We start from the raw sequence: 13,887 nt of genomic DNA, 5'->3' as shown, positions 1-13,887 counted from the left end.
AATAGGACAGAAGAGTTGCTGAGCCTGAGAAAAGGACAGGACCACAAGGTTCTTCTGGCCATTTCCAATCCCCTATAGTTGTCTGTACAGCCCAGGTACCCTGCCTGGACTTGGCAACTGGTCCTTTGCTTCTCAGAGGTTCTCATCAGTTCTTGAGTCAGGACTTAGGGATAATTAAGGAACACAAAAGGTTGCACCCCCTACAATTGCCCCTGACAAGCTCTAGAACAGTCCAGTCACCTGGTACCTGGTGACCCAACCACATCCAGACCCAGGGAACCAGATGCTATGTGCAGAGGGACTGGACCTAACAGATTCCTCCCACGAAGTGAACAAACTTGCTGCATGTGCTCTCTTTTATTCTCTCTGTCCTCATTCATGTCTCCATTACCCTCTCCCCAGTTCCCCCTCCCCTCCCAGAAGTCCCTTTTCCTTCGGGTCTCATGCCCTTAAGCTTCCCCTGCTCTACCTCAGAGTCCAGATCCACGCCTTCGCCCCTCTCCAACCTCTCCCTCTGGGCCCTTTGCCCTCTCTCCCTGCCAGCTCCGTCTCCCCTGGCCTGACCAGGCCCTGGTCCCCCCTCACGCCTTCTCCCCTCGCCCTGTCACTAGGCTCCACAAACACTCTGGTAGCAGTGGCAGCGGATTCTGCCGGCTGCTTGGTTCTCTTCTCTTTCATCTTGGTGGGGTCCACAGCCAGCGCTCCTGTTGCTCAGAGATGTGGAGGCAGTTGCTAAGAGACAGTGAAACGTCAGTACCTGGCCCTCGAGGAAAAAAAGGGAGCGAAAAAGGGAGAGGGGAGGGGGGAGAGGGAGGGAAGAGGAGGGAGGGGAAGACCTGACGGAAGCCACATACTCCAGAAGCCTCGGCACCAGCTGAGTTTCGGGAAGAAGCATTTGGATTCTGTGAACTTTCTTCTAAGCATCCTCTCTCTGATTTTCCCTTGTGGGCAAAAGAAAGGAAACATCACGGGGACCATAGGATGGGGAGAGCACCGAGGATGCTGCCCCGGGATCCAGGAGCCATGGAGGAGGAGAGGCCGGGGGAGGGAATGAGCCAGGGAGGCAATCTGTCCTCCTGAAGCAGCCAGCAGGGATTCCAGGATGCGGGAGGGAGACCCACCCTCGTGAGCTGCAGATTGATGGCTGTGTCCTTGGAGCGGAGTAAGTAGCCTCCTGAGGGCCTGTGGGAGTGCAGGGGGGCGGGGGACCACGGGCTCAGAAGGATGATAAAGGGGTAGAGGGGAGCTGGGTGATTTCTCAGTGGGCAGGATGGAAGCTGGGGGCCCTGGGAAGAAAGGCAGCCCGGGACAATGGGGTGCAGGGAGGACAAGTCGGGATGACAGGTGGACAGGGGAGAAACAAGGAACGCGGGGGGTGGAGACACCGGGGCATCCTGGAGCTCTTTCCTTCTGCCTGACCAAGTGTGGGTGTGGGCTTAAGCTGGGGGCCAGCAGAGAAAGAAGAGTGTTTGTGGAAAATGATGGGGATTTAGGGGAGCACACAGGGATGGGGTGAAAGATGGTGGAGCGGACTGGGAAGGAGCTGTGCAGGAGTGTGTGTGCAGGAGGAGGCTGGAGAGGAAACTGGGGGGTGCAAGCAGAGGGCAGAGCAAAATATGTGGGAGCCACAGGAGAACAATGCATGTGCGTGTGTGTGTGTGTGTGAGAGAGAGAGAGAGACAGAGAGAGAGAGAGAGAGGTGTAAGAGTGTCTGCAAGAGGTGTACAAACAGCCAGAATGTGTATACATTTTTTTCTTCGAGAGTTGTTCAAGGGAGGGGAGTTTGGTGCAGACGGGGGTGGGGCTATAAGGAGAAGAAAATACAGGGAGCCCTGGAGCGAGATCTAGGAGGATGGCGGCAGGGTGGGGCGGAGGGTAGCAGGTGACAACCATGTCATGGTGGGGCTGCAGCTTGCCATGGCCCAGCCCGACAGGTAGTGAGCTGAGAACTCACCGGCTGGTGGCAAAGAAGAGGGAGTGGGGTGGCAAGGAGCCCAGGAGCGGGCACGGCAGAGCGGAGGGGGCACAGGAGCCTCTGCCTGAGAGCTTTCCTTGTTAACAGAGGGAATTCTGCGTGGCGCGCTGAGCAAGGAGCCGGCGGGGGAAATGCTAACTTGGACAAGTGCCTCGAGTTCCCTGGCTGACCCCTGTCCTGCACCTTCGGGACACATGACTGTCTTCAACCTCTGCTGCGCAGACAGTGGGTGTCATTTGGGGACCTCCCCTCCCTGGGGAAAGAGGCCCTCTGAGGATTTCAGTAGCCACTAGGGATCAGGTCTCCGGCTTTTGGGAGGCCTATGGAGACCCCCTTCCCCCAGGCTGCCTTCCCAAAACGTCCATCCCAGGACCACCTTGGACTTGAGCCCCCAGGAGAGGAGACAGGCCTCTGAGAGCGCGAATGCTGGAGGCCCAGAGGCAATCCTGGCGTCCTAACCAGTCCCATGCTTGGGACAGGGCTTCAGGGTTTTTAGAAGTGCCAGGACCTTTAAAGGGCACCGCTCGTCCCCTGCACCCCCTCCCGCCTGGCAGAGGTAGCCCAGAGAAAGCCCCCGCGGTCATGGGTGAGAGGGGCACAGAGGGAGGGCGGCAGGGGCCCTTCCACCACCCGCTGGCAGCTGGTCCAGCCCCACCCTCCTGCCTTCCTCTCTCAGGTTTTGATCATCTTTGCAGACTCTGGGGGACCTCCACTGGGTTCACTGCCCCCTAGGCACGAGAAGGGACTTCCTGTGGCTCTCTCCTACCCGGCCCTCCCGGCCTTGAAAGTTCCCAGGAGGGATCAGGCCGAAGCCCTGCCTCTCCGGGGCTCTGGCCCTGATGCAGCTGCCCGGCTGGGCCGCTGACCCTTGATTCCACCGGCGACGCGGCCCCAGCCCCTCCCTGCGGCACTGCGGTCGCCAGCGGCCCGAGATGGGTGACACCTGGTCCCAGCTGCCCTGGCCCGGGCCCCCCCACCCGGCCGTGCTGCTGGTCTCCCTCCTCCTGGCAGCCGGGGTGATGCGCGCGGACGCCGGCGCCAGCTGCCCGGTCCTCTGCACGTGCCGCAACCAGGTGGTGGACTGCAGCAGCCAGCGGCTCTTCTCTGTGCCCCCAGACCTGCCCATGGACACGCTCAACCTCAGCCTGGCCCACAACCGCATCGCCGCGGTGCCGCCGGGCTACCTCACCTGCTACGCGGAGCTGCGCGTGCTGGACCTGCGCAACAACTCGCTGGTGGAGCTGCCCCCCGGCCTCTTCCTCCACGCCAGGCGCCTGGCGCACCTGGACCTGAGCTACAACAACCTCAGCCACGTGCCGGCCGACATGTTCCGGGAGGCCCACGGGCTCGTGCACATCGACCTGAGCCACAACCCGTGGCTGCGCCGGGTACACCCGCAGGCCTTCCAGGGCCTGGTGCAGCTCCGAGACCTGGACCTCAGCTACGGGGGCCTGGCCTTCCTCAGTCTCGAGGCCCTCGAGGGTCTGCCAGGGCTGGTGACCCTGCAGATCGGTGGCAACCCCTGGGTGTGTGGCTGCACCATGGAGCCCCTGCTGAAATGGCTGCGGAACCGGATCCAGCGCTGCACGGCCGGTAAGGACTGGGGCTGAGGGGGGCTTGGAAGGGGGCGACCGGGCAGCACGGAGTAGGGGGGAGGGTCTGGCTTCACTGAGAGCAAAGTCCCCAAATAAGAAGGAGGGATTTAGAGAGCATGAGCGCCTACTGTGTGCCTGATCTGAGTCCTCTTTGCCCCCCCAGTTTTCTCAGTAAGTATTCCTGGGGTTCTAGCTAGCGGGTGTGTACCAGGGAACCCTTCGTTGATGAAAGAGGTGCCTCCAGCCTCCGGGGCTTTTATGAACTAAATGAGGCAAACAAGTCCTAAAGGCGTGAGACTAGGTAATAAATAACAAGCCTACTCGCTGAACCTTCGCCATGGCCTGGGGACCTGGCATGCACTACCGGACCCCCACTTTCATCAGCCCATTTTATGAGTGAAGAAACTGAGATTTAGAACGAAGGAAGGACTTGCCCAGAGCCACTCATTTACAAAGTGGCAGCGCCTCCGAAGACACCCATGTTGATTTGACTCCTTATGTATGGTCTCCTCTACCAGACAGCTTTTTCAGTGTTTCCCAAGTGCTGGGGGAGGTCTGGAAGGAAGAGAAATGGCTAATGCTACTTATTTAGACTTATTATCTGCAAGGCTCTATTCTAAGCATCTGGCTTGTTTAGCCCAGCTCATCTGCACAAGAATTGGTAAGACCACCAACTCTACAGAGAAGGAAATCAAGGCACCCAGACGTTCAGTAACCTGCCAGATGCCACGCAGCTGCTAAGGGTTGCAGTCAAGACTTGAACCCTGGCATTTCAGCTGCATCCTGAAGAGTCAGGTTCTAGGTAAACAGGAAAAGCAGGTCTGCATTCCCGGCTGGCCGAAGGTTCTCCCCAGAGTTCTGCCAGGTTTGGGCATGGGTTGGAGAGCTGAGAAGAGAAACTGGGATGTGGCAATTTAACCAGCCAATCCCAACTGGAGGTGGACTGGGGACTGAAGGAGGCTGAATCACACAGGCTTGATGAGCCCCGGCCTCACTCGGGGGTGCCAAGGCCCAGCCCGGAAGCCGGCAGCAAGCCGTGCTCAGCTGTGGCCCGCAGTCATCTGCCCCCCGTGAGGCAGCACTGAGCCCAGGCACGAGCCCCCCGCAGCAGCAGGATGGGGGTAGCTGGACACCACCCAGGGGCTTTCCCAGGACCTGGACTCAGAACATGTTCAGAAGCAGCGACACTGGATGAGGTGGGAGGGAGAGGAAGACTGAGTGGGGAGCCCAGAACCAAAATAGTTTGGGGGGGCTGTGGGTCACGATTCCAGTGTTTCCACAGAGATGTGGGAGGAAGTTCTCTGGGACCAAAATAGCTGGGGACTTAGATGGGGCAATGGCAGAGGGCAGGAGGGGGAGGCTGCCTGGGGCGACCCCCACCTGCTCAACCTTTGTAGGTTGCACCTGCTCCCCTGTGTCCTGAGCACCAAGGACAGGAAAGGCACTGGGGGGCGGGGGCAAGCTTCTCCCCAGCCATGCACTGCCCCTTTTTGGTGATCCCTGGGGCCCTTCCAAAGAAACACAGTCTCCCAGTGAGGGGGCGAGAGGTCCCAGATCCCATCAAAGCAGCTTCGCGTCTGCTGAGGGACTCAGCTTCAGGAAGGGAAAGTAACAGCTCACAAGCCCGCAGTGAGAAAGCAAACAAGCCAAAGCAAGATCCTGGTTCCCTCTTCCTCCACACACATACTTTGCTCCATGTCACACTCCAGAAACTTGCCTTAGAGGACAACGAACTTGCCATCATTGGTAGGACCCAGCAATCCTTTGCCCTTTATGTCTTTTTCTCTTTCCTCTCCCTTTTCTTCATGGGATTGCCTCTATTAGCCATTGTTTTGGGGTTAATAGTGACTTGGGGTTCCCTTGGGGCAGAACTCAACTTTAAGTTGAGTTTCAGCCTTGTCAGCCTCCACTGCCACCCAGCAGTCCTGCAGCGTCCGACCAAATGCCCTCAGAGCCTCCTCTGGGTCCATCCCCGCTGCCTCCAGTGTCCCCACTGCTCCCAGCTTCCTACTGTCTCCCCCACTCACACACACAGTAGATGTTCGGGCTCAGCATCTTCCAGTTCTGAGAGGAGAGCCCCTGGAGGGTCCACTCCCAGCAAGCTCTGGTCCTAGGCAGGGCCCAGAAGATTGTGCATACAGCTGTGGACCCTCCTACCTGGAATTCGGGGCACATGACATCTTCCTTCTGAACCTGATCCCCCCATTTCTCAGAAAGCTCAATCCAAATCCATCATTTTCTTCTTTGCCCTCAAAACCACAGAATCAATAAGTAGCAGTTAAACACTACAGAAAATAGAAACACTCACATTGACTCCAGACAGTAAGTTAAATTATCCTCCTTCTCCTGGAGAAAGAATGTGAGAGGCAGAAAGGCAAACCAATCTTGCCCAAGGTGAGAGTTTGTTTTGCATTTATCCACTGAATGAAGGCTGGCAGGCTGCTCGGAAGCCAGCGCCAGCACTGCAGAGTCAAACAACTAACGGAGAGCCACTCTCCTTCCAAGCCATGGGCCAGCATCAGGCATCTGTACAGGAGACCCTGGAGGGATGAGGTGGGACCACCAGTGGTGGTGAGACTTGAAGGAGAAGCCCCCTCCTACAGAAGTCTGTGTGCAGAATATAAACCCCGCTGATCGATCCAGAGACCTGCCTAGCAAAATAAAAGCACATGCTTATATTGTATTTATTATACACCAAGAATATATCATTTGTATATGTTAACTCATCAACTCCTCACTATCACCTTGTGAGATATAAATTATTATTAGCTTTGTTTTACAGATGAAGAAACCAAGATACAGAGGCATTAATTACTCACCCACAATCACATGACTAGTGAGCAGCAGAGACAGGATTTGAACCTAGCCTAGTAGCCCTGGAGTCTTAACCCTGGAAAAGTCACATGGAGTGGAAGAGAAGCCCAATATGTTGGAGCTAGACAGACTCATTCATTCACCTATTTATTTTACAAAGTCACACTGAGTACTTACATGGACAGGACACTGTTCTGATGCTTAGGGAAGGAAGGATACTTAGGGAAGTGCTTACTCTCTAAAGGGGAGGAGACAGATAAACTGTGACACAGCAATAAATGCTATGGAGAAAAAGGAAGCAAAGTAAATAAGATAGAGAGCATTTAGGAAAAGGGCAAGCAAGGGTGGTGTTTTATGTCAAAACACAAGAGAAGGTCTCACTGATTGGGTGATAATCAAGCAAAGTTCCCAAGGAAGTGAGGGACTGAGATGCACAGAAATGCAGGGAGAATTATCCTCACTAGAGGTAAAAGGCAAAGGCACCCCTTGAAAGGATGCATGATTGGGGTGATAGAAGAGGTGTGTGTGGATGGAGCAGAATAAACAAGGAGTGGAAGCCCCGGGGAAGGGTCTTCGCAGCTCACAGTGACACTTTGGTTGTCACTTATAGAGGAAAGGAAGCCAAAGTGATGTTTCAAGGAGAGAATGACAGGACAAGACCTCAGTCTTGAAAGGATCCTCAAAGGTGTCATGATGGTTTAAGGACAGAAGCACAGAGACCAGCTGGGAGGCTGTTGTAAGAGAAGATGGTGTCCCCAAAATACCCAAGCGCCACATTAGTGGTAGCTATTAAACTTGGGGCAAGTATCTAAACTCTCCAAGCAGTGGTCTCCAGAGCTTTAAAAATCTCTATCAAAATATTTGCCTTGAGGATTGTTGAGGGAGCTAAAGAAGGTAAGTAAAATTTGAAGCACCCGTAAGAAATTCAACTATTCCTAGGAGGGGTGGGAGCCTCAATTCCACTCTCTCCCCCCACCTGGGGACCTCACCCTCCCTGGATTCTGTGTTGCAGATTCTCAGCTGGCTGAGTGCCGCGGGCCCCCTGAAGTTGAGGGTGCCCCCCTCTTTTCCCTCACTGAGGAGAGCTTCAAGGCCTGCCACCTGACCCTGACCCTGGACGATTACCTCTTCATCGCCTTTGTGGGTTTTGTGGTCTCTATCGCATCTGTGGCCACCAACTTCCTTCTTGGCATCACAGCCAACTGCTGCCACCGTTGGAGCAAGGCCAGTGAAGAGGAAGAGATTTGACATGGCTACCAGTTGTCCCTCCATGCCTCTGGCCACCACTGCCACTAACCCCCGGGTATCCTCCCTGGCTGCCCACAATGGCTCCAATGTGCCCTGGCCACGTCTGTCACGGCTCAAGCAAGCTTAGGAAATGAACTTTGTACAAGCAACTGCTATGGGCCAGACACTGTGTTAGGAACTGTGAGTTTTAAATGAATCTGACCTACTCCCTACCCTCAAGGCATTTATTCCCTAAATTTAAATGATTTGTCAGCGTTTTCTCGGCACATAGTTATGGAAGCCCAGAAAAGGAGTCATTGATTGTGGCTAGAAAAGTCCAAAAGTATTGAACAAGTGGAGGTGATTTGTGTGCTGAGTCATCAAAAAAAATCTGCTTTGTCAAGACAAAGAAGGACCAACATAAGCAAATGACCAAGGCCAGAATATGCATGTGTTAGAACAATGAACAATCTCTTGGGTCTTGGGTATGTAGAAGGGCAGTGGCATAGGACCAAAACTTTCCCTCTGACACTCAATCTGTGAGCCCTTGGCTTTGCCCACCACTGCCTCAGAGGGTGAGAATACCTCCATGCCAGCCCCTTTGACCACCTCCTACCAGCAGCAACCTGATGAGACCACCTTCCATTGACTGCCCCCCATACTCCATGGCCAATGGTAGCTGCCATTGGTAAGGTCCCAAGTAGCAAGTTGAGGATGGACACCTTCAGTGCCCTTTCTCCTACCCCCATTTCCTGCTTCTCAAGCATTGGGTTCCAGAGATGGGGAGCAGAAGGTCAGCGACAGGGACAGCAAGAGTCCTGGCACCCTAGGACTCCTAATCCCATGACTGTTCTTGCCACAGTGCTCATGCCAAGGGATCTCACCAGAAAAATGCTACCACCCAGGACCCAGGACTGAAGGAGGAAAAGGCCACCACATCTATGACCACAGGAGGGTGTGCACTTTCTTCTAAGTGACTCGCCCATTCAAACATAAGAGTGAGAGGGCTATTAATTACCAAGCACTCATGAGTGTCAGGCACTGTGATAAGCTCTCTCCACAGACAATTCCCTTTAATATACACAACAATCTTTTGAGGTGAGCATTGCCATTCCCATTTGACAGATGAGGAAATTAAGACTTGGAGAACTTAAAGTCATGTGCCACTTAGTGAGCAAAATAAGTCTGTGCTCTTTCCACTTCTCTATTCAATTTGGGGAACATCACAGTTCCCTCTAAAGTTATATAAATTCTACTTCAAGTAGTGCTGATGATGCTCTTAATAAGGGCCTGGCAGTCATCTGGGTCCTTTGACATTTATTGACTCATTTATTGCAAGTCTCACAGCAACACTGCTTAGCGGTCTTTACTCTTCCCATTTTACAGATGAACTGATTATAGAGTTGAGTAATTTACCCAAGGTTAGATGGATAAATTCTAGAAGGAAGGTGATAGGCAGCTCTTCAGGGAAATAGTGTCTAATCAGTCAGTCAAAAAAAAATCAAGTAATTATATGTGCAAAGCACAATTATTGTTGTCATCATCATCTTCACCATCTGTTTCATCAGCTTCCCCACATTTGTTCAGCACTGGACAGTTCCTGAGTGCTTTGGCATTATTCTTGACTTTTCACAACCAAATCAGCAAATCAAATGCCATCACTCCTATTTGGCAGATGGGAAAATAGAGACTCAAGAGTGGGTATGACTTGCCTAAGCAATAGGATTAGGACTCAAGTCCAAATCAGCTCTCTTCTCAGTTCTTTCCCTGGTACTTGGTGACAAGAATGCCTTGGAGGACGAGGTAGTGGGGCCATGCATGTGCTACCTAAATAAAGGGCAGTGAAACCCAGATGCTGGACAGATTTAGCTATGTTCACAGGAGGGCAAATTGAAGTCTCTAAATAAGAGACACCTGCCTTCCAATGTGTAAATAGCACATTAGAACTGGTGGCCCTGGGGGTCATTCATGCAAAAACTGAGATATTTGGGAAACAAGAGAGGAAGCTGTGTTAAGCTCTTCTACCCATGCCTGGCTGTGCTTTGCCAGGAGAGATGCAAAGGGTATGTGAAGACTTTAAGCCGTTAAGATGGGATAGAGGAAGACTTTAACACTTTACAGTGTAGACAATGCTGGCCAGGATGAGACTTCAAACAGGGACTGTCTACCCAGCCCCTAGTCTCAGCAGACTTGTGTTACCCCATCTACATAGTAGGTCTGAAAGCAATGAAGGAGAATAACAATATCATCTTCCAGGAAGTCTTCCCTTGCTCATGCTTCCCAGAGCTAGCCAACCAAAAGCATGCCCAGAAACTTTTGCTAGACCTGGGATACTTGAACTTTGTTCCCCTGAATCCCGCTTGACTTGTGCCCCAGAGCCTTTCTCCTGTGACATCCGAGGCCAAACTGCACACTCTCCCTTCTTCCATTGTGTCTAGGGACAGATACTGAGGCTGCTCCCCACCAGTCAAGCTGACAACCTGAAGTTTGGGGGGAGGAACTTTTAGAAATAATAGCCCTGATACAATTAGTTAAGCCACCCACAGAGGCCATAAAAATCTGCAGTAATCTCCTAGAGACTCTAGTTCACTGAAATATAGTTAAAATAATTAAGATGTATGCTCTTTTGTGTAGAATTAGACCCAAACACAACACCAAAAGCCCCTTAAAATCAAATGTCCTTTCTAATGAGACTATTTAGTCCCCATTAATGTCAAACCTTTCTGAGTAGAATACGTGACTTTTAATGAACATAAACTTTAAAAAAGAAGAGAGAAGATGCTTCTCCAGTACTAGAAGGTCCAGTTAACTATTGAATATCAACTTCCCTGATCTTCCCTGCATCTACCGCCTGTCTTGTGCAAGCCATCAGAACCAGCTTCTAGGGTCAAGCTTCTAGAGATATGCTAGCAGTCCTGGGTAGAGTTGTTCCTACAACCCCGCTGACCAACACATATTAAGGTGTACCTACAATGTTCTACTGAGATTTTTCCAACTGGTTAACATGTTAGTGTGTTTCTGAGTCTGTGAAGTTGCATAAATATTGGGTATCTACTGATGTGGGACTGATCTCTCTGCTACTTGGGTTCAGTTCTCCAGCACTGTCTATTCAAGTATTTATTGCATCACTTGATACACTAGTATGGAATCCCATTAGGGTTGGAGTAGGGATAGTGGCTCAGAAAATATATGGCTAAGGCAGCTTAGTGATAACCTGACTTCTTTCTTCCCTTCTCTACTCCTTATCCCAGAAGATTCCTTCATGCCAGCTCTGAGAATTTCAAAGTTTGGCTAATCAACTGGGTTTTGATGGTCAAGGTCTCAGTCCAGAAAGTTGTTCCTGAGAAAAGACCTCCTTCCCCCACCCATACCTCAACACTCTTGACCAGTTGCCCATGGTCACCCTCAGAGAAACCCTCATCTGTTTTTCCATTCCTGCAGGGATCCCAGGGAACCCTGCAGAACAGGTCCCCAGAGTTGCTGATTCCTTTCAAGGAGCTGGATATATGAAATTTGAAAAGACCAAAACAGATATTTCCCTTCAACCATCATGGAAGACCTGCAGCCCCATTTTCCCCATAGACATCTTTGTTGGCATCCTTTCCAGCTCTAGAAGAACATAAGGAGACACCTGTGTGTCCTCCTCAGAGGAACATCTTTCCAAAGCTAGAGAAATGTGCCTGCTCTCCCCACCCCAGGAGGAAGCAAAAGGAATGTGAGGGAGGCAAGTTGCAAAGTTCTTTGTAAAATCACCATCATGTCTGCCACAGCACTGGGTGGAGAGCTCTGGATCCACAGAGTTCTCAGTTTTTCTAAGTGTTGTCCTACAGAGTGCTGATGTCTGGGGGTGGGAGGGCTAGGGAGGGGCAGGGAGAGGGAAGGTGCCAACCTTTGTATGGAGATGATTTTATAACCATGTACTTTTGTAACTGTTAAGAATTTTTCATAAATGTACATTAATAATAAAGAGTGTATAGTTTAACAAATTTTCTAAAGAGTTGTGAAGAGGAGGGAGCGGGAGGGAAGCAGGGAAAGAAAATGCCAGAGAAAGGAACTAGGCGGAATCAAGAGAATGTGTGCCAAAATATACACACAAAAGGTCTATGGGGAGGGAGTAGATGGGAATAATTAGGAGATGTGCCAGCCATGGAGGGGCATGAGTGGGAGTAGAAGGAATATCGCAGAAGCATATTTCTACCAGGCAAAAAAGAATACGCATGTGTCTGTATGCACACACCCCTACGTGTAGGCATATTTTGGTGCCTGAAATTACACAAAGAAGAGAGCATATGTCTTATACATGTTGGTGTTTGCAGCTTGGGTCATCCATAAAACATGCCAAGGCAAGTGGGTGTGCCTGCCTAGATAGCATCACTATGGAGTATATGCCAGGAAGATGGACCATACCAGCCACTGGCTCAGGTGTACAGGTAAACCAGGCATCTAACTGCCTGGTAGGAGATCTTCAAGGCCACCCCCAGTGCCTCTGTTCTCATAGGTTAACACAGAAAGGGAAAAGATTCTCAACTCCTTGGGTCTTGCAAGTATTGCCTACACACCATTGGAAAGGAGCTAGTTGGGTGCTGTACTTTGGGGCAGGGACAGAAAAAGGAGGAGCAGAGAACACTTCTGTAAGAATGCAGTGGCAGCCATGAGTATTCCAGTAACTCTAAAAAGGAAGTGACTCTAAATCAGAAGTGGGTTCTTCCTCCAACCGGGATGTTAATTTCCCTCTATTCTTCTCACTCAAATTGCCACTGGGTACAGACAAATACCATATTCAGAGGGTAAAGTCACTAAAGGGAACACGGATGCTGACTCAGAACTCTCAGAACAACAAAAGGACACGCACAACCAGACTAGTGCTTATTGGAGTAGATTTGAAAGAGGCAAAACCTTTCTCTGATAATTAGGTACTTAATACAGATAATATTCAAGAAGTGCAATATCAAAAATTAGGGACATGGATATCAGATAGCTCACAGAAACCCAGAGCCTCATTTCTCATTCAGTGCAATCCCTAGTGCTTAGCAACTTAGGATGACAATGATTATGATGAAGCATTTATTGAGCATGAACTATATGCCAGCTGCTGTGTTGATCACTGTATGTCGATTAAGTCACTTAAATATCACAACCCAAGAGAGATACTATTATTATAGCCACATACAAATAAAAAAAAAAACCCTAAGGCTCAGACAGGCTAATATGGGTGTAACATCACGCAGCTAATAGATAATGGATCTGGGTTTAGGCATTGACTACCTGGTGACTAACTGACTTCATGGGAAAAGAATAAAATGAGACATAAAAGAAAATCCATCCTGAATCAGAAGCAAGTTTTTAGTCACAGAGATCTTTTATAATAACTTTGCAAAAGAAAATTAGAGTGGTAATAAGTAAAACCAACATATATCCTGCATATTTCATTATGAATAGTTTTGGTTACTGCATTAGTTGAGGTAGGCTAATTTGATAATAGGTGATCCCAAAATACCAACAGAATAAAGGTTTGTTTCCTGGTCATGTCACTATCTAATACATGGCAAAGGTTCTGCTCCACACAGAACCTTCAATTCAAGGACCCAGGATCCTTCCATCTAGTTGCTCCGCCATCCTGAGACCAGAGAGTCCTCCACCAGATCTTCTTCAATGTGCAGGATCTCAAGGGAGATTTGATGGAGGAGTCTTTCATGGCCTAGAGGTTAAGTCTATGAGCTATCACCTCTGTGGCCTAAGTTCAATCCCTGGGCAGGCAGACAACCCACATATGGTGCAGCAGCCCTCTCCTGTCTCACCCGCTGCTCCCCTCAGCAGTATATTTCAATAGATCTGCCTGCTCTGCTCCCCACTCTGTCTCTGGTGAATCCTCTCACCCCCTATCCCACACCTCTCAACCCTCGCACCTCTGGCCTACACCCAGGTTTTTCTATGCAAAAATAAATGAGAACATCTCTAGCTAAATGGAAGAAAATATTTTTTTTAAAGATTTATTTATTTATTTATTTATTTATTTATTTATTTATTTATTTATTTATTTATTTATTTGCTTACTTACTTATTTATTTATACATGCACTGGGTACAGTCAGAAGCACGGGAGGGTGAGAGAATTCACCAGAGCCAGAGCGGGGAGCAGAGCAGGCAGAAGGACCGAAGTACACTGCTGAGGGGAGCAGCGGGCGGCAGGAGAGGTCTGCGCGCCATGTGGGACCCTCCTCTGGTGGCCGGGGAGCAGCCGGGGATCGAACCCGAACCGACACTGCAGATGCTGCGG

General features: G+C 50.6%; 1 protein-coding gene across 3 annotated transcripts; it reads left to right on the top strand.

Annotated features, from left to right (window-relative positions):
- The first annotated feature begins 1,272 nt into the window (after positions 1–1,272).
- LRRC55 (leucine rich repeat containing 55) lies at positions 1,273–11,392 on the top strand. Of its 3 annotated transcripts, XM_037522248.1 has the most exons (4): positions 1,273–1,344; positions 2,063–2,200; positions 3,092–3,568; positions 7,397–11,392. In XM_037522248.1, the coding sequence occupies exons 1-4, from the start codon at positions 1,338–1,340 to the stop codon at positions 7,630–7,632; spliced, it is 858 nt and encodes a 285-aa protein (XP_037378145.1). In that variant the 5' UTR covers positions 1,273–1,337; the 3' UTR covers positions 7,633–11,392. The 3 variants fall into 3 exon arrangements, 2 of the variants coding, with proteins under 2 accessions (XP_037378145.1, XP_037378142.1); XR_005127427.1 differs by lacking the exons at positions 1,273–1,344; positions 2,063–2,200 and having other exon boundaries at positions 2,908–3,568; positions 7,397–8,186; positions 11,053–11,392; XM_037522245.1 differs by lacking the exons at positions 1,273–1,344; positions 2,063–2,200 and having other exon boundaries at positions 2,908–3,568.
- Positions 11,393–13,887: the final 2,495 nt, after the last annotated feature.

Source organism: Talpa occidentalis, unplaced genomic scaffold (genome assembly GCF_014898055.3).
Source record: "Talpa occidentalis isolate TD23 unplaced genomic scaffold, MPIMG_talOcc4v2.1 talOcc4.3, whole genome shotgun sequence".
Lineage (NCBI taxonomy): Eukaryota > Metazoa > Chordata > Mammalia > Eulipotyphla > Talpidae > Talpa > Talpa occidentalis.
This window is presented reverse-complemented; position numbering and strand designations above follow the sequence as displayed.

Excerpts from the sequence above, each read along its gene's own strand:
- LRRC55 (XM_037522245.1), top strand. The coding sequence starts at position 2,908 with ATGGGTGACACCTGGTCCCAGCTGCCCTGGCCCGGGCCCCCCCACCCG. Across the intron at positions 3,569-7,396 it reads GATCCAGCGCTGCACGGCCG|ATTCTCAGCTGGCTGAGTGC; the intron begins GTAAGGACTGGG and ends TCTGTGTTGCAG.